This window comes from Egretta garzetta, unplaced genomic scaffold (genome assembly GCF_000687185.1).
Source record: "Egretta garzetta isolate BGI_Z169 unplaced genomic scaffold, ASM68718v1 scaffold55, whole genome shotgun sequence".
In the NCBI taxonomy this organism is placed as follows: domain Eukaryota; kingdom Metazoa; phylum Chordata; class Aves; order Pelecaniformes; family Ardeidae; genus Egretta; species Egretta garzetta.
In genome coordinates this window covers 3230719-3254814 of record NW_009259863.1, presented here as the reverse complement: position 1 = coordinate 3254814, position 24096 = coordinate 3230719, and the positions used below count along the sequence as shown (strand labels likewise).

The 24096-nt window shown below is 39.1% G+C and overlaps 1 protein-coding gene across 1 annotated transcript in view; it reads right to left on the bottom strand.

Moving 5' to 3' along the window:
• EYS (eyes shut homolog) overlaps positions 1-24096 on the bottom strand; it is a 904272-nt gene that overhangs the window by 111646 nt on the left and 768530 nt on the right. Inside the window, exons 38-39 of the mRNA XM_035895612.1 lie at positions 16258-16366; positions 10938-11158 (exon numbers count right to left, since the gene is read on the bottom strand). Coding sequence (XP_035751505.1) covers positions 10938-11158; positions 16258-16366 — 330 coding nt within the window. The remainder of the gene's footprint in view (positions 1-10937; positions 11159-16257; positions 16367-24096) is intronic.

Here is a 24096-nt window from a genome sequence, read left to right as displayed (position 1 = left end):
TCAAGGGCAGACAAGTGGTACGTTACAACTGACATTGGCAATGCATTCTTCTCAATTCCTTTGGCAGCAGAGTGCAGGCCACAGTTCGCTTTCATGTGGAGCGATGTCCAATACACCTGGAATCAGCTGCCCCAGGGGTGGAAGCACAGCCCCATCATTTGTCATGGACTAATCCAAACTGCACTGGAAAAGCGTGATGCCCCTGAACATATACAATATACCAATGACATCATCATGTGGGGAAACAAGGCAGAAGTGGTGTCTGAGCACTTCTGAAAGTTGCTTTTGCCATAAAGAAAAGCAAGGTCAAGGGACCTGCACAGGAGATTCAGTTCTTGGGAATAAAATGGCCAACAAGGTAGCATCTATGTCTCCACCACCTAACAAGAAGGAAACACAAGCGTTGCTAGCCCTTGCGGGGTTCTGGGGAATGCATATTCCAGGTTATATTCAGCTTGTGAGCCCTCTCTATCGAGTAACCTGAAAGAAGAACTATCTGGAGTGGGGTCTTGAGCAACAACAAGTCTTTTAGCATATCAAACAGGAAATAGCTTGTGTGGTAGCTCTTGGGACTGTCTAGACAGGACAAGCTATGCAGAATGTACTCTACACTGCAGCTGGGAGCATGGTCTCACCTGGAGCCTCTGGCAGAAAACATCAGAAGAAACCTGAGGTCAAACATTAGGGTTTTGGAGCCAGGGGTATCGAGAATCAAAAGCCCACTACACCCCAACTGAAAAAGACATGCTAGCAGCAACATGAGGGGGTTTGAGATGTTTCAGAAGTTGTAGGTACAGAAGTGTATCATCTCCCCTTGGCACCCCATGCCACATGGCCTTTGTTTTTGCTTTTATTAAACCACCTTTATCTTGACCCATGGGGGTTTTTTTTCCATCTCATTTTCTCTCCCCCTCTGTCCTGCTGAGGAGGGGAATGATAAGAGTGGCCTGGTGGCACCTGGTGTCCAGCCAAAGTCAACCCATCACACCACGGCAACTTCTCTGATTTAAGTACAATTGAATTGAGATGATGTATAAACATCACATCTAACAAATTTTGTGCACAGCTTGCACATTACCTAAACAGTCAGGAATCTGAAGTCCTGTTTATGGTTGGGTCCTTGATTTTCCTGCATGGTCTGTTTTCAGCGTGTTGCTTTTCACACTAATCGAATATTAAATCTGCAGATCTGAGAACATAAAAAATTGATTTTTCCAGAGACATTTTTAATAGAACCACCACCATGCTGCCTAAATTAAAAACAGAGAAAGGTTTACTCTTTGAACATAATTTTTACTAACTTGTTTTCTTGGATTATTTTTCCGTTGCCAGAATTTGTAATTTCAACAATACTTCTATGATAAAATGATGTTCTGAAGCAAACAAATTCTGAAGAGTGTACCACATTTGAATCATTAGTAAAGAAGCTGCATATTTTAAATGCTTAATTAAAAAGAACAACAGCTGAGTACTTGTATGTCCAATAATATTTATGAGTTTGTACTTTGCTATCTCCTCATATTTGTAATTGCACAATTTCCTGGGGGTTTACAAATGTTTTGTCTAAAATCTAAAACATCAGCTCTTAACACTGCCAGCTTAATGGAACACAGCTTTGATTTCTTTGTCAAATCTCTTCTCCATACTACTATAATCAGAGGAATATAACGCCTAAGAAATAAAGGACGATAAAACGGGAATCTGTTTCTGATGCCAATAATGAGACACACCTAGTTCAACTAATTCAGTCTTGAAATAGATATCCCAACACAACTGTGGATTAGAGCAATTCACTATCTAAACTTCAAGGTCAAGAAGCTGGGGTTAAAATCCTCTTCAAGGAAAACTAAGGTGGGAGAAATGCAGATTTAGTTCAGAAAAAAGAGTGCAGAATTTTTATATGGTGCTTAAGCCAAATGCAATTCCTTTTACCAGAAAGATCAACCTGGGTAAATGAATTCTCTATCTGTTAATACCTACTGTTAGGAAAACTGGAGATGAAATTTTCTCTTTTGCTTACTCGACTTCCCTGTAAAAATATGTTGTAACGAACGCATGTCCAACAGGACTTTGGTCATTATGAGAAGCTCAATGGCATTATCTTTCATACTCCTCAAAATGATGCAAAAGATTTTTCTTAGCAAGAATGGCATTATTTTTTCCTGAGATCATGTGGAACCTGGAACAATGGTTTCCCTAGCAGAAAAACAAAACAGTTTAGAAATAAATTTAAATGAATTACTTTCTTCATAAAAGCCCATTTGAAGCAAGCATTAGAAAAACCAATGGATTTCCAAATGTGAATCACTTTCATAAGTACCAAACTCCAACTATACTAGCTACCTAATCTCCTTAAAAGTACAGGACCCAAAAAATTCAAGCCCACAAACTAGTATTCCTAAATAATGGTGTTTGTAAGCATGAATCAGAATAATATCAGCAGTTTCTGGAGATGTAAACTATGAAAGCATCTTTAACATTGACAGATTTGCCCCAAACCCAGCCCTTTAAGAGGAAGCAGGTTATCTTATTCATACAAATCAGTATTCCATAAGTGCATATGGTGCAAAATCTGAAAAGGTGTAAGAATACACAAATCCCATCTGGAAATCTTCTTCCTTTGCAAATCAACTAAAATGAAATTTAAACCCTTTATTTGGTTTATCTTTCCGCAAGAGTTTAAGACAGTGGAACTTAAAACGTTAGCCCTGGACTTTACATGGATCTTAGTGAAGTTAACTAGGATTTAGGTTTGTAAAAAACATAACAAGTAGATATTCTACATAATATGTTGGCCTGAGTCTCTTAGTCTATAAAACAGATCTATAAAAAGATCCTTGATATATGATCAATTCTGCTATATCTGACTAGCTGGTTCCTTTCTTACCCAGAAACACCTACATCTAAAACAGTGATAGGAAATCCATGAGCAATTCTAAAAAGTTGGCCTGAAATGCTGTTAGCAGTTCTGGGAGGTGCTTCAGTGCCCTTGGTTTGAAAATGGGCACATACTCTCATATAACAATTTTATCTTTAGTTCAACAAACACACAAATAAGATTTTGCGAGCTGGAAGCAAGCTGCAGCTCTGTGCTAGAAATGTGAGAAAAGCATTAAGAAAGGCTTAAAAGCCTATCCTTATATGAATACCTTCAGCCAAACCCTGACAAAACATGCATTTTTGGCTTATGGGCACAAGGAAGCACAAGAAATATCTCTGGCACATGACCTGGCACATGGATAGTCATCCATGACTACCCTTTGAAATGGAAAATGAGATGTAAAAAAATTTGAAAAGAACATTTTAATGTCTCCCAAGTCTACAGTTTGAGCTCCTCCTTTTTTCCTAAAACCAGTCATATTCATAATTACTTTTTCTACTGTTTTTTTAATTAACTTTGAGGATATATACTAAAAAGACACCACAAAATTTGTTAAGTCACTTCACCTGGTCTCCTCAGTATCTGCAGCATATGGAAATATATCACTTAACCAAGTTCAAGTATTAACATTTCCTTTAACTTACAAGAAAGCTAACCTAGAACTCATTTTATAACTTTAAAAAGAAGTCAATCAAAACCTTATCAGATGAACTTTAGGAAACAGTTTGGATGGACTTTTTCCTTTGGTGATCAGTTCTTTAAGGCTTAAGAAGAATTGCGTGATGCCCTAGAATGCAGAAAACAGATAGTTTCTGAAATATTATTTAAAATATGGCTTAACCTATTTATAACTGAAAAGTTACCTTCCAAATGATACCTACATATCTAGGAAGGCATTTCTTACATTACCAGAAAATGAAAATTGAGAAATTACATTCCTTGCGTATTTTTGGTGATTATAGCATTCCTGGCAGTTGAAATTTGAAGCTAAGTGTCTCTCTATTGAAATTTATTGCTAATTGAGTTTGATTTTTCAGTCTTGGTTAATTGATTAACATTAATGGACCCATCTGCTGCACCAATACATGGGAAACAACAACAGTAAGAATAATCACTATGAAAATAGTTTGAGACACTGGAAACATGATTGTTTGTGGGAGGAATTAAATTTGAGATTGTACTCTGCACTATAAAAGCTAAGCTTGTCTATGTTTACATTTTCTTGAGTCTTTATACAATTTAAAGCAAATGTATTAATCAACTACTAGTAGTGTAGTGGCTGACATAATTGTCAAATCATTGATGAAGTAATTTTATGAGTTTATTTCCCACATGCAGATGTGTCTTCTTAATTAACACTAAGTTTGGTTTGCAACATCTGGCTCATATGATCAGGTGACCACACAGGACATTAAGAGCTTCCTAGGTTAAACTTTCCATGCCCTTTTCAAACACATTCTTTCAAATCCAATGCACTTTGAATTCACAAAATTAGTCACAGAACTATATGACACTCAAACCCTAAATGTACTGTATATTTACCTTTTTATTTTCCTCTGAAATTAACCAGTCTCTGGAATTCTACACTAGCATGGATTTAAAATGCAGCAAAAGAGCTACTCAACTTGCAAAAGTGCTTCTAAAAGTAATAGAGCATTTACATAGGAGAACACTTTGTTTTTAAAAACTAATAAAATAATGGCTATGAAAAGAAATAGAAATTTAGATTTGTACTGAACTGCTCATCTGATACAGCATATGTTTAAATACTCTTGAAACAGAATGGCTTTTGTCCTATTGTGCTGATTTTGGCTGGAATAGCATTAATTTTCTTCATAGTAGCTGGTATGGGGCTATGTTTTGGATTTGTGATGAAAACAGTGTTGATAATACAGGGGTGTTTTTGTTTACTGATGAGCAGTGCTTACACAGCGTCAGGGCCTTTTCTGCTTCTCACCCCACCCCACCAGCGAGTAGGCTGGGAGTGCACAAGAAGCTGGGAGGGGACACAGCCGGGACAGCTGACCACAACTGACCAAAGGGATATCCCACACCATATGACATCATGGTCAGAAGTAAAAAGCTGGGGGAAGAAGGAGGAAGGGGAGGACATTCGGAGTGATGGCATTTGTCTTCCCAAGTAACCGTTATGTGTGATGGAGCCCTGCTTTCCTAGAGATGGCTGAACACCTGCCTGCTGATGGGAAGTAGGGAATTAATTCCTTGTTTTGCTCTGTTTGCATGTGATGCTTTTGCTTTCCCTATTATGCTGTCTTTACCTCAGCCCACGAGATTTCTCACTTTTACCCTTCCAATTCTCTCCCCCAAGCAATTGTGGGGGGAGTGAGTGAGTGGCTGTGTGGTGCTGAGTTACCAGCTGGGCTTAAACCATGAAACCTATACACAAACAGATTTTTTAGTCAAAATATAAATGGAACCAAGATAACGTTGTTTGTTTTTTTTTTTTTTTAACAGAAGTGGAGCAGATCTTAACTTAAAGAGAATTAAGATAATTAGAGATTTCCAATTCCACAATACAATACATTCAATACATTCAGTAGTTCACAGGAAAATGGTGATTGTGCAGCCTGTCCCCACCACCATGGCCCTGCCTGGCCATCTCAAGGTTGTGTCTGACCCTGGTTCCCCTCACTGGGCTTGATCCTGTTCCCCCACCAGTGGATGAATGTCCCAGCCCAGCCTCAGCCCATCCCCATCCCCAGGGAGGTGCCCAATGCCTGGGGCTGGGTCTGTCCTGGTGCCCCACAGCTGCCCTGCTCCTGGCTGGGGCAGTGGGATGGGCCCTGGCTGTCAGGCCCTGCACTGATGGGCCCCCAGGGAGCACCTCATGCAACCAACGACTAAACCACAGGGAGCTGCTGGCCTCTGCTGTGTCCTGTAATTTTGTATCTGAAAACTAGGCAAATGCTAATCCCTGTCTCTTGCTACAAAAAATACAAAGAAAACATTTTTTTCTGTCAAATAAATTTCTTCTGCATAATTCTTGTAATTAATAGGATGAACACTACAATAGTACTTTTGTACTCTGATGATGAGAAAAGGCAAGTAACTTTCTTTTAAGAACAACTGTAAAAAATATTTCTTACGAAACACACCTGTCTATGCCCAGCAGTATGTGTTGACAAGCTCCAGTGTTCATTATAAAACATGGCTGACATATTCTCTATGTAATACTTCATGCCCTTTCAGAAGCAAAAGCTCTAATTAGTCGCCAAGCTCCTGAAGAATAACATGCAATGAAAAATCTTTTTTTTGCCACTAAACGGTGTAATTGAAACAACTGGCAAAAATCTTAAGTCAGTAATAATTTTATATGAATCATCAAATTGTTGCTTGTTTCATGTGAAATTTTTTTTTAATACAACTGATTTTTTTACAGTAATAAATACACAAAAGGACAATTAATGGTGTAGATGGGAATATTTTTAACACTACAGATTATTTATGGCTCGCATTGGCTGCAGTCTCATGAGTATAAACTCATTACCTGAAGATAACACAGTTGTATAGTGCACATGTACCACTTGAACAGTGGGAGTGAAGCCTGGAAATTTTTCCCCATAAACGATACACAAAATGTCCACCTCCGGCTTTTCAATTCTCCTGCTCCACACATGACATGGTGTGAACCTAGCTGATGTGACAGGTTGATGAAGAAGTAATTAATCAAATAGTTGCTAGGATAAAGCAACAAATAAATTGAAGTGGAGCAAGGGGAAAAACTTGTATCTTTCAGCTACAAGAAGTACCAAAGGATGTTTGTAACCAAAGCGCTGAAAGAAGAAGGTAACAACAAGCCCAACACACTTAAAATTGGTCCATTTACTGAGTAGATTTTGCTACAGTAAGCACATTTACTAAACAGGTGTCTAGTGTTAGCAGGCACTGCCTTGAAAGAAGTACAGGAAGAGTCTACAACACAGAGTCTCTCATCATTCCTTTCAGGAGATGCTTCACCCACAGAAGCACTGGACTTAGGACATAAGACAACAGATTCAGAGGAACAAAGTTTGCAGAGTGTTAAGGTCCAGGTGAAAAAGGTTCTGGAGCCAGACCTGCCAAGGCTGATCAGGAGGTATACAAGATGTTGTTTTACCGTATCTTCTCAAATCTGTGGAAAATGGAATTAGTATACAGCAAACTGAAGCATTACCCAAAAGTGGTTTCTGACCCTTGCATTCTGTCAGGCAGAGTCTCTGTAAAACGCCTGCCAGTAGTCCTGAAAAATGGCTGCTAGCACAGGCAAATTTACATCCCAACTTGCTGCCCTGTTTACATCCTCTACAAATAAATTGGTGCACACAGGTAGATGACTTATCAAGAAATGAATCTTTTAGATGTGTCACACTTCTCAGCAATGCAGAAGTGATTTGGTTGATTACACATTATACAGTGAGGGAGCAGTCTGTTCTCACATACATGTTTTAACTCTCCAGGAAAGAGACTGTTGCACACACTGTACAGACAAAATGAAGCTTCAGGGCTTTGGGATGCAGGAATTGCTCCTCTAAAGATGACTACCTAGTAACCTATCCAAGTGAGACCTCCAAATCCTGAGATAATCTGTTGTGGTATTTTTTGTTGGCAGTCTTGAAAGCTAAGAGGAACGATCAGCCTCCAAAAAAGCAAATTCTATTCCGCCAAGTGAACAGTATGAAATCACAGCTGCAGAACCTGGATGTGAAACATGATATCTAGATCTTCCTAGCAAGGTGAGGTTACTGAATATGGACAGTTTGTGAACTGGCTGAAGACTGTATGTACATATATATGAAAACCAGCAAACCAGGTGAGAAGAGAGGGGAAAAAATGACCTCCCTTGACCCACTCTCTCTTTCCAATGCAGCCCAGGATGCTGCTGGCTTTCTTTGTCACTAGGGCACATTGCTGACTCATGGTCAGCTAGTTGTCCACCAGAACAGGCAAGTCTTTTTCTGTAAAGCTGCTTTCTAGACCGTCAGTCTCACACTCTATATTGGTGCCCGGGGTTATTCCACTCCAGGTACAAGACTTTGCATTTCCCTTTATTGAACAATATGACATTCTGGTTGGCTCATTTCTCCAGCCTGTTGAAGTCCCTCTGAATGGCATCAGACCCATCTGGTGCATCAATCACTCCTCCTTGCTTCCTATTTAACCCTTGTTTCTGGGGTGCACCCTGCCCCAACTTATAGGTCATTAATGAAGATAAATGGTATTGGATACAGTATTGATATTTCGGGTCCTCTGCCAGTGATTGGCCTCCATGTGGGATTTGTGTCACTGATCCTTTGTGCTTTTTGAGCCTGCCCTTCAGCTAGTTTTCAGTTCACTTCACTGTGCACTTACGTAGCCAGTACTTAATCAAAATCATACTTAATTAAAAATGTTATGGGAGGCAGCGTCAAAGCCTTACTAAAGTCAAGTAAACAACAACCAGTGCTTCCCCCTCATTCATCAAGCCAGTCAACTCATCATGGAAGGCTATCAGGTTGGTTAAGCACAATTTCATAGAAACACAGAATCATTTAGGTTGGAAAAGACCTTTAAGATCATCAAGTCCAACCGCTAACCTAACCCTGCCATCCCACCGCTAAACCATGTCCCTAAGCACCTCGTCTACCTGTCTTCTAAATACCTCCAAGGATGGGGACTCGACCACTTCCCTGGGTTGCCTGTTCCAATGCCTGATAACCCGTTCAGTGAAGAATGTTTTCCTAGCATTCAATCTAAACCTTCCCTGACACAACTGGAGGCCATTTCCTCTTGTCCTATTGCTTGTTACTTGGGAAAAGAGACCAACATCCACCTTGCTACAGCCTCCTTTCAGGCAGTTGTAGAGGGCGATAAGGTCTCCCTCAGTCTCTTTTTTTCCAGGCTAAACAACCCCAGTTCCCTCAGCCGCTCCTCATCAGGCTTGTGCTCCAGACCCTTTACCAGCTTTGTTGCTCTCCTCTGGATATGTGTTCCAGCAATGCAACATCTTTTCTGTAGTGAGGGGCTCAAAACTGAACACAGTACTGAATAAATCCGTGGTGACCACTCCCAACCACTTTCTCTGTCCTCTATGTATTTGGAAACAGTTTCCAGGACAATCTGCTCCATCAGCTTCCCACAGGTCAAGGGTGAGGCTAACCTTCCTGTAGTTCCTCAGCTCCTCCTTCTTGCCCTTTTCTGAAGGTAGTCTTCTAGACCTTAGGAACCTCTCCAACTCACCTGGATCTTTCAGAGATTATCAGGATTGATCTTACAACAACAGATAGCTCCCTCAGCACTTATGTGTGAATCCCATCAGGTCCCATGGACTTATACATGTCCAGATGGCTTAAGTGTTCCCTAATGTGATCCTCCCCCACCAAGGGTAAGTCTCCCTTGCTCCAGACTTTCTCCCACAGATCTGAAAGGAATAGAATTCTTGAAGGCCAGTTTTATCAATAAATACCAAGGCAAAGAAGGCACCGAGTATTTCAGTCTTTTCTGGATCCTTTGTCACCAGAATACCTACTGCATTCAGCAGCAAGCCACATTTTCTCAAGTCTTCCTTTTGCAGCTGATGTAGAAGCATTTGTTCTTGCCGTGCATGTCCCCTGCCAGATTAATCTCCAGATGGACTTTGGTTTTCCTAACCCTCTACCTGCAAATTCGGACATTTTCTCTATATATCTGCCAGGTCACCTGGCTATGCTTCTACCTCTTGTGTGCTTCCTATTGATGTTTGAGTTTTGTCGGGAACATCTTGTTCATCCATGCAGGCTTCCTGACACTTGATTTCCTGCTCACTGGGATGGATCATTCTTGGGCTTGGAGGTGATTCCTGAAAACCAGTTGACTGCTATAGAAAATAATGAAAAACATGCTTCTATAGAGCTGCTTATCCCTGGTCTGCACATGCACATTCTTCTACGACTCCTCTGGCCAGAAGAGCAGTGTCCATTTCAGAACAAAAGCATTTCTGGAAAGGGCTGAGGCCAGCAGTTGGAAAGCAGAAAGGCAGGAAACAAATCCAGTGGTCATGAATTATTCAGGACCCAAGCTTTAAATGAAACAGTATTCCATAGTGGTAGATGACAGGCCAATGAGTAGAATCACAGAGATATAGCAAGGAACAAGAGGAAAAACAGACTCATTACTCCCAAGTACACACTCAGTTTCACCCCAGTTTAGTAGGCAAATTGTGCATGTTTTCATAAAGTTGCCTTGTTCTCATTTGTGCTCTAGTCAAACAAGGCTAAACAGAAACACTCAGTGGTCCAGAGCTTTAAAAGAACTTTAAGCTACATTCTGTTCAGCATTTGCCTTGAAGCTAAAGTATACTTTTTAAAATAGGCACAGCAACTTCACAAGTACTACCCAATTTTAGAACAGAAATGTGGTTCCTAAATGTTGAATGCCTTAGACAATGATCAAGTTACTGTAGCTTAAACAGTTACTGTGCTCCAATTGAACCATCATTCATCTGAACGACCATCCTTTGTGCTTCCAGCCCACGTCTCTTTTGAACCCCATTTCCTCTTTCAGCACAATATGCTTCAACTTTCAAAGGTTCTTTGACAATACTTGTTCACACATGCAGAAGATGCTGACTTAATTGTTACTGTTTTCATAGCATAATGATGAAGGCCTATGCTGTGCACCCAGGAGCACATCATGAAGATGGGTGAGGGTACAAGGCCTAGTAAGATGAAGAGTTGTTAGACAGAAGAGTGAGACCTTATGGCTTTCTGTCCAAACTATCTGCACTAAGAGTCTGATTTAGTCACTGAGACTTGTAGGGCAACTGATCTAGTTGATTGCAAAGGAATTCTGGCAGCAACCCAATATGTATGCAGTGTGGGCAATGTAATTACATTTTATATCTTTTTTCATGTAAGCAAATAACGTATAAAACCTCTCTGGTTAGGCATGAAGATGTCACATTTTCTATTTAATATTATCAGGACAAAAGATTAGTGATTACTTCATTACACAGAATATTATAGTAATTTCTCATTAAGGATGAACCTACCAGCCACAGAATGTAAATAAACGATAAAATGATTAAAGAGGTAACTCTTACCTAGTGCAGGTCCCACCATTGCGACATGGATGATAATCACATATTGGAACATTGCAGTTCTCAATGTTCCTCCCTCCAAGGGCCTCATCTATGATGAACAACTCTTTGTTGTTAACTTGAAAATCCCTAACACATCCTTTATAGCCATGTATCTGCCCAGCACATCGATGAATCTTTTCATGAACAGGAACATTTCCAAGGAAGATTGATCCAAAGGTAGTCTGCAGAAACAAGAAGAGAATAATCAGAAAAGAATGTGATTTGTGATGTTACTGTAAGGAACGAATGAATAATAATTAGAGATAAAGGAAATAGCCATTACTTGAAGCTGGCCAAAAACTATGATACTTGCTGCAGGGATTCTTTTTTTAAATGTGGTTGTCTTTTTTTAAAAAAAAAAAAACAACAACAACATACAAAGGGAGTGGTTTAATGTGTCTGCATATCTTCAAATATGTAAGACAGCACAGGACCCATGAAACACAAACTGGAATTCCCAGCCTTAACCACAATGACCATGGTAAGGTTTTCTTATTGCTTCTCTTATTGCTATGAGTTTTATATTCATGGTTGAGGACTGGTGAAGGAACACAGGAGAAGCTTTAGACTTGAAGATAAAGTTTTTCTTTAGCATACAGAAACAAGATTTTACATTTTTTGGGTAAGTGACAGAAAACAGACTGCTATACTGAACCCTAGGGGAAAAGGGAAAGTTTTAATTAGTAAATTCTAGAACCACAAATGCCTAGAACTTCCTTATAAATGGGCCAGAGAAACACCCACAACTATTTCATACTAGGACTGACCAAATCATATTAGTGCTCAATATGGTATTTCCTGTGCTACCTGACCTAGAAGTCAAACCCTTGACCATCACATATAAAGGATCTGTGACTCAATTAGCACCGTGAATTCCACTCCTCAAGCCGATGCCTGACTTTCTGGAGTTCTGACATAGGGTTTCACCATTCCACTTAGCAAAGTTCCTTTGCTAAATGCCTGTCACTAAGAATTGAAAAAATCCTATTTTTTTCATAAATGTATTGCACTGTGATGCATTTATTTGTATGATAATATCAATCCGTAAAGTGGGTGAAACCTAGCCAATTCAAGTCTAATAGGAATAAACCAATGGAATAAAAAATATATCACAGCATGTGTAGAAGACAGAGATTATTTATGTGAGGAGATAATTACAGTGAAGGGGCCCTTCACTATCATATTCAGACATCAGCTGTAAAGAACTAGGAACAGGAGGAAAACAGGACATTGACTTAACTGGAATTCACACACGCATATGCTTTTGCTTTGCTGTTTCTTGTCTTGCTGTAATGAAACCTGGAGCTCTGTTGCTGACAGTTTCAAGTGAAATTTGGAGATACAACAAACATGAATACCTTCAGATATTCCTCTACTTACAATGTCCTTCATTTAGAAGGGAAAGGAAAAAAAAACCTACTTCTTTTAGAGCATAGATAAAATTAAATCAGATTTTTCATGTGGAAGGAATTTAAAGGCATTGAATCAGCATTTGTCAAATTCATTTCATATCACTTGACTTTATCCCCTTTCAAACAAAGCTATAAACCAGCGTAGCTACAGACAAGATTTCTAAGTAGTGTTTGCAAACAGACATTTTCTCTCTGCTTGTGAACCTGTTACAAGAATTAAGCAAAGCATTGGACTGGAATGTAAAGGGTCTATGATTAAGAAAAGTGTTTTTAACACTCCTCTTGCAACCCAGTCTTTGTATTATTTCGCTTATTTTACAAAAGCACTGGCCTTGGGGTCAGATTCAGTGTACCACAGAACAACTTCAGTAGGCTCTGCTCAGTTTCTTGCATCAGTGGGTTTTATCATAATATGTTAGATGTTCAAACTCCTGCTAGTACATCATAATGCACATTTATTTCTGTAGAGGTCCTGTTTTGAATTTAATGACTTAACCAGAATATACTTTAAGGTAAGGAAGAATGCTTGTAAGTCTTGTTAATAACATAACAGGCTTAATAAAATTTTATATTAACATTATGTTAACTTCTGTTATACTCATGCTTAACTTTTCAAGTACTAATTTGAAAATGTCCTTCACTTGGAGAATCATAGAATCATTTGGTTGGAGAAGACCTTTAAGATCATTAAATCCAACTGTACCTGTCCACTACTAAACCATGTCTCTAAGCACCTTGTCTACCCATATTTTAAGTACCTCCAGACCTCGACCACTTCCCTGGGTAGCCTGTTCCAATGCCTGATAACCTGTTCGAGGAAGAATTTTTTCCTAATATCCAGTCTAAATCTCCCCTGGTGCAACTTGATGACTTCCTCAGTCCTGCTGGTCACACTATTCCTGATACAAGCCAAGTGGCCGTTGGCCCTCTTGGCCACCTGGGCACACTGCTGGCTCATATTCAGCCAGGTGTTGACCAGTACCCCCAAGATCCCTCTCTGCCAAGCTCCAGCCACTCATCCCCAAGCCTGTAGAATTGCATGGGGTTGTTGTGACCCAAGGGCAGGACCCGGCACTTGGCCTTGTTGAACTGCAGCCTACTGATCCAGCCTATCTAGGTTCCTCTGTAGAGCCTTCCTACCCTCAAGCAGATCAACACTCCCACCCAACTTGGTGTCATCTGCAAACTTGCTGAGGGTGCACTCAATCCCCTCATCCAGGTCATTGATAAAGATGTTAAACAGAACTGGTCCCAACACTGAAGCCTGGGGAACACCGCTTGTGACCAGCCTCCAACTGGAAAATCAACTCCATTCACCACCATTCTTTGTGCCCCACCACCCAGCCAGTTTTTTACCCAGCAAACAGTATGCTTGTCCAGGCCATGGGCAGACAGTTTCTCAAGCAGAATGCGGTGGGAAACAGTGTCAAAGGCTTTACTGAAGTCCAGGTACACTACATCCACAGCCTTTCCCTCGTCCACTAAGCAGGTCACCTTGTCATAGAAGGAGATCAGGTTAGTCAAGCAGGATCTGCCTTTCATAAACCCATGTTGACTGCGCCTGATCTTCTGGTTGTCTTGGATATGCCATGTGATGGCACTCAGGATCATCTGCTCCATGACCTTCTCTGGCACCGAGGTCAGAGTGACAGGCCAGTGGTTCCCTGAATCCTCCCTCCAGCCCTTCTTATAAGTGGGCATCTGTTTCCTTTCTGCTGTTATTGTACTTCCAGCAGACATCTGGTAAGTTGGGAGTCCCCCACAAGAACAAGGTCTAGAAATAGTGAGATTCCTCCCAGTTGCTTGAGGAATTTTTCATCTGTCTCTTCTTCCTGGTTGGGTGGTCTATAACAGACTCCCACCATGATATCTGCCTTGTTGGCCTTTCCCCTGATTTTTACCCATAAACACTCAGCCCTATCATCACCATCGCTGAGCTCAAGAAAATCAAAACACTCTCTAATATACAGGACTACCCCACTGCCTATACTGCCTGAAGAGTTTATAGCCATCCATGGCAGCACTGCAGTTATGTGGGTTGTCCCATCCCGTGTCTGTGATGGCAACTATATCATAGTTTTCCTGCTGCACTGTGGCTGCTAATTCCTCCTGTTTGTTGCCCATGCTGCTAGCATTGGTACAGATACACTTCAGTTGGGCTAGTGATCCTGCCACTCTTCTGAGGGGAGAAGTCTTAATTCCTAAGTGACTAATTGCAGTGTTACTAACCCATCAATAACCTCAGCCTGAGGGGTAAGAAGGATTAGTTTGGCCAGTAACAAGAAGAAATTAATTAGTCCTCCTATAAATAAGAACTTACTTTTTTTTTTTAGTCTCTTTGCTTGTGTACTTAATAAGGAAATAGGGATTCTGGGAGATTAGGAGAAGATCTGTAAAGTGTAGTTAGTCATGAGCACATGACATCCATGCAAGGGTTTATTCTGGATTAAGTATAATTTGGTGCCATGATATACCTATCAGTGGCTACAGCACATGAAGTGCACTCATAGAGAGCATCTTTTGTACTGTTTTATCCTAAAAGAATTCAGCTGGCACAGTCCAGGATTGCTCTGCAACATGAACCAAAGTGTGGTAGGTGGGATGACCAGAACATTCACTTCAAAATCCCACTTGTGATACAAACTGAAATGTAACATGGACCCCCACAAAAAGAAACAGAAAAGAGTTGTGGACTTTCTTAGGAATGCAAGAAATTTCCTGATTTGGGGCAGAAATATTCTGATGTACAATCTTTGTGCATGACATCAAAGGTGGCTACCTGTAAATTTTTCTATGAGTAAGGTATTGCTGGCTTTTCTGTATAATTAGGTTCTTTCCCCAGATTCTCTATGCAGAAGCTACCAATTGTGTTAGCTTTACATTCTGCCAGAGTTATGAACCTGAAACATAAAGGGAGAGACAAAGGAACCTTCTGCAGCAGAACATCAGGTTGATCAACTGGAAACTACAAACAGAGAAGTGACTGGGCTAATAGCAATATCTAATACAAGATAATTCTTTATGTCATACTGAACGAGCACCTTGATACTGACTCAGGGAAGTAACAGGGAAGAACTTCTATTACTGACTGGCAGTACATATCGTGATATGCACATCATGATTAGCACCTCTATAGTTAACTGTCCTGCCTTCCAGTGAACGAACTTACAAAGTAAGCTGTGAATCACAGTTCAAATTCTCAAGCCTGAAAACATTTTAAATGTATCATGCAGAGATAATCTTGTGATGAGAGAAAGCATAACAGAGAGAGGCGATAACATGGAGACAAAAAATAACATGAAGACAAGAAATAACAGAAAACCTCAAGATTTGGGAAAGCTGGCTTATTGCCCATTTAGAATGAGTCTTTTGATACCAGTTTCAAAATAGAGACAGTAATTTTTTCACTATTCAGAAGTCCTAGCAACAATACTGACACCAGGTTAAGTAACTGATGATACATAACTGCCCTCCACTAGATAGTGTGGGTTGCAAATACAAAGTAACCAGAATTACTGCTTAACAATATCTGAATTGTTTCTAGTAACACCATGGCCTAGTTAAATGACGTTGCTAACATATTATTTTTCCTTTTGCAGTATTAGTGTCCTTTTCATGGACTCTAGGCAGCTGAAATAGAAGTTTCAGAGTCAGGCAAGCTGAAGAAATTAATGGAAATACTATGGATGCCTGATGTGAAAAGACGTATTAAAGAGAAATTAAGTACATATACCGATATCTGAGGAGGAATTACATTTCCTCTTTTAGAAAAAGTTAGAATGCCTGTTCTCCTCTGAGAATAACTGAAGTACATATGCTGATGGAATGTGCAAAGCAAATAGCTATTTCTTGATGATTTGCAGACTCACCTGAGATGTTGGATATGAGAGAGAAAGTCTGTGTCGTACAGGCGGATTTCCATCTGCAGCCATTTCAATCATACAGTGACCTTCAGGACTGCTCACAGGCAACATATAGCTAGAAGGAAACAGAAGATCTCATTACTGTTTATGTTGTTGACAGCAGAGTATTCAAGCCTCACGCAGCAAAGACAAGGTGAAGATGCTTCTGTCTCCATAGAGGATGACAATCTTTGGACACTAATAATTCCAGTTTCATGGCTATTTGGACTACCTAGAAGACAAAAGATGTAAGTTTCTTCTACTAATGTCCCTCTTCTATTTGCTTTCCTACTGTTCTTGACTCTAGTGTTTGAAATGTATACAGAGAAAAAGAAGAAAGAGTTCTTTACACGCGCAAGTGGGTATTGATAAATTGTAAGTGCTAACTGTGGCTGACATATGGTCTCCCTAGTACAGAGGATTGTTGGACAACTAACATCAATGTTGAATGATGCTGAACTCCCTAGGTGGAAATTTCCTTTTCCTGCTCTACAGGGAAAAGAGAAATGGAATAAGAAATGAAAGGCTGCATACCTCTGAGCAGCAAGATTACACTGTGATATAGTTATCGCTACTTGGGAAGCGTGCTGTTAATGTAAACTCTGGTACTGAGCTTCAGAGATAAAGAAGAATATAAGTTTAAGGGAATTTTTAAAGTAAATACTAGCAAACATTCAGTAAAACACTGAGAATTCTTCAGGTTCTTTCTATGATGAGACATGATGAAATGCTATTAGTATTACCATCAATAAAAATTCAATCCAACAAGATGATTTTAAAATATGCTGCGTTTATATTTAGAGAGGAAATTTGCATAAACATTAATGCAGCAATGGCAGAGTAAGAGAATAGTAGTCGGTATCTTTAAAACTGAGCTCTGCTGTTTCTGCAGAAATGCTTCCCAGTTCCAGTTTGCCTCAGTTATAATTTTCACATGCTTTAAAGAGAATGTGACGGTCCTTCTTTTAGGAAGCATGTTAAGGTTTACTGACTACATGCACACTGCACATGAAACTCTGCTCAGTCAAATCCATATAATTAGTTTTCCAGAGTAAGGACTTTAACAAGAATAATGTTACATTTTTGTGTAATATTTCACAAATGTTACACAACAGATTTTACAAAAGATTCTGGAAAAAAAAATATATGGACTGCCAAATTTTCCATTTTTTTATCTGAAAAATTGCTAAGCGACAGTGACAGGAATCTCATAAACTATTTTGTGTTGGGATAGATGAATTTTTATGTTAGGCCATAGACATATGAAAGAGTTAATATATTTTAAAGCCCATCATGTCCTGAACACTAGAAGCACATATTACTAATCTTTTACTAATATTAGAAATTACCTCAGCACTGCCAAGGACAAATCTACTGGTGGGTGAACCACATCAAGGTCTACCATGCTCTCAAATGCCTACCTTTTCACATACCACCACCTGGTTGGTTGTGTGCAGCTGCTGCCATAGTATGATTTATCCCATGTTATGCCCTGAGCTTTGCTTTTCTACTCCTGTGTCTACAGTCTTACTCTTTTACCCTCTTGTCTGTAGATTCAGCATGAAATTTAGAGTCTCAGTTTTCACCTCTGAAGTTACTGGGAACATTGTATTGACATAAATGGATACACTATTAGGCCCCTAATGAATATTTATAACATTCACTGCAGTGATTTCTGAGTGAGCAGCAAAAAACCAGTGCATCTGCCAATGCAAGTCTTACGGGCAGTATACCTATATGAGCAGGTGATGCACCCATAGTAATAAATCCTACCTTTCCAATGGTTATATTGCTTCTGGTTCCAGAGCTAATTCAGTCAATATTAATTCATTGACTTTTAACTGTGCTCTGCTGCACGGGGTTGAAATGTGCTAAATTACTTCACCTTTGTAAGTATGCAACTCTTTTGCTATTTTTGAACGTGGAACAACAAGGTTTTAAAGTTTTTTTAAAAGACTGATATATTTGAATGGCATCTTTATATCACCTTTTGAAATGTGATCTAGACCCCTAGACAGTTCAAATGAGTTTGAAAAATATTAATTTTTCTTTCTTATTTTAGGTTTAAAAATTCATGTTGTTTTAAAGTATATTTTAAGTTTTGTTCCTTCTTATGTAAACTAAAGTTAGCATAATGATTTTGAATGAAGGGAGCCAGAAGCAATGTCTGCTGTTCTGATGATCAGCTATTTTCACAATTTTGTTATAAAATGTGAATTGAGTAAACAGAAGTTCCTCCTTAATAAAAAACGGGTATATTGACAGATAGTTTTGTGATATCCTTTTTAGATACTTGGAACAAGGACAATTTTGGAGAAAGTACTTCCATTTATTGTGATGGCTTCTGAAGTCTGCACCTGTTGCAGTTCCTAAATCAAATCAAGGTTTAACTCCTTCTTATATCACATATTATAATAGTCCAGCCCACAAAGAACAAATAGTTTAAGTGACGTGGCAAAGTTAATACAGAAGGATGTTCATCTAATGGAAAAGAAAAGAACAGTAAGGTCTATGTCAGTTTGACCGTCTTCAAGCAATTACCCATCCAAGCCAAATTCAGCACTGTAAACTTTCATTGCGAATGTCTGGTATTCACATATTCTCACTGTTTTGTATACATAATTTCTCATTTTGCTTCTTTGCTAGGGGAAAAAAAGGTGGAAGATTAAAAATAGGTGCAATTAAAATAAGCCTTAAAGATTACTTGATGCTGACATGGTCTTTACTGAGGTATCTTTATGTAGACAAGCCCAAGCATCCTAAATTCATATAGATAATAACACAGTCATTCCTATTCAGGTATACCTGGTGATACATTCTACCTTTAAGGAAATGTGGCAGAAAAAGAAAAAATAAATTCCAAAGAAAAGAATCCCAGTATCTATAAACAACAGCTATTATACAGTGATTTTGATCATTAGGTCTCAGCTTCACAAAGGACATAAAGCTATTATTATTATTTTTTTTTTAAGATTCAGCAATGAAATCTTGAAGAAAAGAACTGATTTGTTTGATGTCAGCCAGTAGATTAGTGTCTGAGTTGTGAGAAAAAACCCCACAGGCTATATGCAGCAACCTACTGCTCTGTATTCTGGAGCACACATTAGAAATGCTACCACTACTTTCTTCAGCATTTGATCCTTTCTCTGCAAGGATTTACAAGCAAGTAATACTTGAAATTTCTCTCTGTCTTATGTCATAGAAAGGAAAAACTGTCATTTGAAATGTGAACAAAATGAATATTTTTCATGCTTACATTACCACAAAATTAGGACTGTTTGAATTTGCTAGATTACTCAAATATGCTTAGAATAGCTTTTAGAAAGAGACAGAGCATGGAAAATTAGAGCCCAAAAGACAGTTTTCTGAGAAAATTATGAAAATAATGAAAAATGGCAATTAAAACAGAAATGCTGTCTCTATCTTTGCTATAGCATTTTAAACCACGAAGTGCTACAATATGGACATATGCAAGACATAATTATACTAGTTTTTAAAAACAGTGATGGAAAAAAAGAATGTGCTTGAAATATTCTGCAGCAGAAATGACCTGAACTAAAATACCACTTCATGTAGCTCTATAACTTGATAATATATTTCTTATAATCCAAGATTAAATCTTTTAATCTTGCAACTGGATAAATGCAGTTGTATTATTGCAAGCATGTCACAGAAGACTGAAATCAATTATCCACATTAGACAAGATAAAATGGAACTGATGATTTATTCTCTTGATATTTTTTCTTTATTTTTCTAATTAACCTCATATTATGAGATACTGACCTCATATTAAGAACACCTGAGATGAAAGTGGCTAATCACTGACATCTTTAAATTTTGAAGTATTTTTAGTTCATTTGTGGTTTTTCACTTGTTCAAATGCTGAAGGCATTTCAGTCCATCTGCCTCACATCTCAGTGGCATATTTCAGTTGCACTCAAACCCAGTGTATTTTTCCCTCCAGAGACAGTGACAGGAGACAATGCAGTAAGATTCCTATTGCAGGATTATTTTGTCAGGCACCAAAATTGTGATTCATGCACATCACACTCATAATGATATAAAAAGGATTCACAGAGCAGTAGATAATTGCGCGTGTGGGGAGTAGGTATGGGAAACGGGTGTGTGGGGAGGACGTATGGGAATATTATGCACAATAATCTAAATAGGTCTGGAGCCATGTGGAGTCCAACCTGTTCCTGTAGATGCTAAGGTACAGGACTGATGCAGTTGCATATTTGTTTCCACAGATTTGAAATACAAAGAGGTTCAGCCTTCTTTTCTGTGCTTGGCTTAGAATAACATGATTTTTTCATAGCTGCTGTGGTTTTTAAATAAGCTCATTAAGAACAAGAATTAACAAAGGATTTACTACAGGGGCTGTTTCTTTACAAAAGACTCATGGACCTCAACAGATGCAAAACAGAAGTTATATACAGTGATTAATGCCATTACTAGTTACATCTTGATTAATTATGTGCATAAACACTGAATTTCTAACAAAGTGCAATGTTTACCTAACACGCTTGTAGCTATGACACAGTTGTGGATATCAAGTATTGGATTAATTTAGGCCTAAAAATGACATTTAAAGAAATCCTCTTAAAACAGCTAAGATTGAGGTACTTCTACATTAAATGTTACCTGGTATAATCTTGCTCAAGCAAATGTTTTAGCTTAAATTATCACAGCTATTTCACATGAGAAATGCAATCATACTTTTTTTTTCTTTCAAGCTAGTCACCAGATGGCACTAAAGGAGCACAGTAGAAAGCGTGAACGCAAAATTCATACTAATATCTCTGCTAATCATTGGAAAGACTAACTTAAGCCCTAATTGATAGCATGATTGCTTCAGCTTCCAGTTTATATCAAGGGAAAGACAGTAAAGTATCTTAAACTGATTACATATTTGACAATATGGATGACAATAGGTTCAGAGACTGGAACTTCTGGAAGACTTTTAACTGCATTCATGCATTATAATTACCTGATGTAATCATGTAAAAATGGTGCATTCATGGTTGTGTAAACATACTTAAGAAAATTTAGTTTATAGCAATTATGTTTTCTATATAGCGCTGAAGGTGCAGCCATATTTCTAACAGATTAAGGAGAGGCATAACAAAATTAAAATGTCAGATCATCAGGTATAAAAAAACCCCAAGCATTACAAAGAGAAACGGCCTCTGTTCTTATCCAAGCTAAGTAATCATGGTAAGATTTCTTCTGAACAAAGGACTCACACGGCTAGCAGACCAGGGTTTCTGGTCTTCTGAAAAATGATTACAAAGTAGCTATAATACTGTCCATTTTCTAATGCCACAACTGGAGGATTACATTTAAAACTATTTGCTGTTTTTCTCCCTACAAGCTGACAAACGCTAGCCCAACTTAACAGCACATCATAGGAAAAAAATCCCCACAAAAATCCTTTTTACTCAAAAAGTGTTGATATTAAAAACAGTCTAAAATGACTCCTGCAAAACACTGAAACAGCGGCTTCATTTACACCCTTGATTAACCAGAGCAGTTGTCAAGGGAACATCTAGCCAGCTGTCAAGCAATACAGGAGATTTTTCAAGAACAGTGATTTTACTTTTGACTGAGCACATTCAATTCACAAGTGTGAAAATCTGTACTGCATCTTACAGTTTTAATAATCACTTGGTGCTCTTTTCCAAAATTCATGCATTTGCTATTTTTTTCCTTAAAAAAATATTTTTAAAGTTTCATTATTAAAAACATACCTTCTCTTCCCAAAATTAACTTCAACATATTGCTTCCACGGAAATGTTCACATGTCTCTTTACCCTCTTCTATTCCAACAAGGTCAAATTTTGGTTATTTCTTACCACTTTCAATTACAACACTAAGAAGTGATAATTATAAAAATGAATGCTTCATTTTCTGTCTGACATTTTATTTTAGATCAATGAAACATCTGTCCTAATGTCCAGCCATTTAACACCAAGTTTCATGTTTTCTAGTTGCTATGAGCTGACCAAACTGTAAAAGTGTACCAGAATGAGAGAGGGGGAGAGAGAAAAAGAGACAAGGGAAGGGGATTGCCAAAGCATGGAAGATGAAAAATCTCAAATTACTTTGACCCCTAATAGTGTCTTGCAGTAATCCTTTATTGCCCTTTTATTTAAAATAAAAAAAAAAAAGAAAAAAGAGGTGTGTGAACTTTCAGATCACAAACTCCCAGCTGACCCTGAACTTGTTTGAGACTTGCAGCTCCAGCTGGATGCGCATATATCTATGGAGCCTGTTGGGATTCATCCCAGGGTACTGAAAGAGCTGGCCACTGTCATCACGAGACCTCTCTATTATTTTTCAACAGTCTTGGGAGTCTGGAGAGGTCCCAGTTGACTGGAAGCTGGCAAATGCTGTCCCGATTTTAAAGAAGCAAAGAAGGAAGACCCTAGTAATTACAGGACTGTTACTCTCACTTCAGCGCCTGGTAAATTTCTGGAGATTATTTTGGGAGTTACTGAAAAACACTTGAGAGACAATGCAGTCTGGTCATAGCCAGCATGGGTTCATGAGGGGAAAGTCCTGCTTAACCAACTTAATTTCCTTTTATGACAAGGTCACCCATACAGGTGACCAGGTGAAGCCAGTAGATGTGGTGGGTCTGAAATTTAGCAAAGCTTTTGATATTGTCTCTCACATTATCATTCTGGATAAAAGTCCAGCACACAGCTAGACAAGTTCATAATACATTGAATGAGCAGCTGGCTGATGGGTCAGGCTCAAAGGGTTACAGTAAATGGGGTTACATCAGGCTGGCAGCCAGTAACCAGTGGAATTCCCCAGGGCTCAATTTTAGGGCCAACACTCTTCAGTGTTTTTGTAAATTATCTGGACACAGAAATTGAATATACAGTAAGTTTGCTGAAGTAGGAGGAGCTGTGGACTCCCTCAAGGGTAGAGAGGCCTTACAGAGAAATCTGGATAGACTAGAGTGGGGTAATCACCAACTATATGAGATTTAAAAAGAGCAAGTGCTGGACTCAATACCTGGGACAGGGCAATCCTGGTTATATGTACAAACTAGGGGACAAGAGGCTTGAGAGCAGCCCCGTAGAAAAAGATCTGGCGGGTCTGAGTTGATGGCAAGTTAAATATGAGTTAACAGTGTGCCCTGGCAGCCAGAAGGGCCAACTGTGTCCTGGGGTGCATCAAGCACAGCATAGCTAGCCAGTCGAGGGAGGTGATTGTCCCACTCTACACTGCACTGGTGCAGCCCCACCTCGAGTACTGTGTGCAGTGTTGGGCACCTCAGTATAAGAAGGACACCAAACTATTAGAGAGTGTCCAGAGGAGGGTCACCAAGATGGTGAAAGGTCTTGAGAGCAAGACTTACAAGGAGCGTCTGAGGTCACTTGGTTTGTTCAGCATGGAGAAGAGAAGGCTAAGGGGTGACCTCATCACAGTCTACAATTTCCTCAATGGGGGCAGCACAGGGAGAAGTGCCGATCTCCTCTCTCTGGAGACCAGCGATAGGACACGTATAAATAGAATGAAGCTGTGTCAGGGGAAATTCAGATTGGACATTAAGAAAAGGTTCTTCACTGAGAGTGTGGTTGGTCACTGGAACAGGCTCTCTAGGGAAGTGGTTATGGCACCAAGTTTGTCAAAGTTCAAGGAACGTCTGGATGATGCTCTGAGCCATATGGTTTAGTTTTAGGTAGTCCTGAGAGGAGCAGGAAGTTGGACTTGATGATCCTTATGGGTCCTTTCCAACTCAAGATATTCAATGATTCTGTGATTCTGTGATTAGTTGTCAGAGGTCTGGG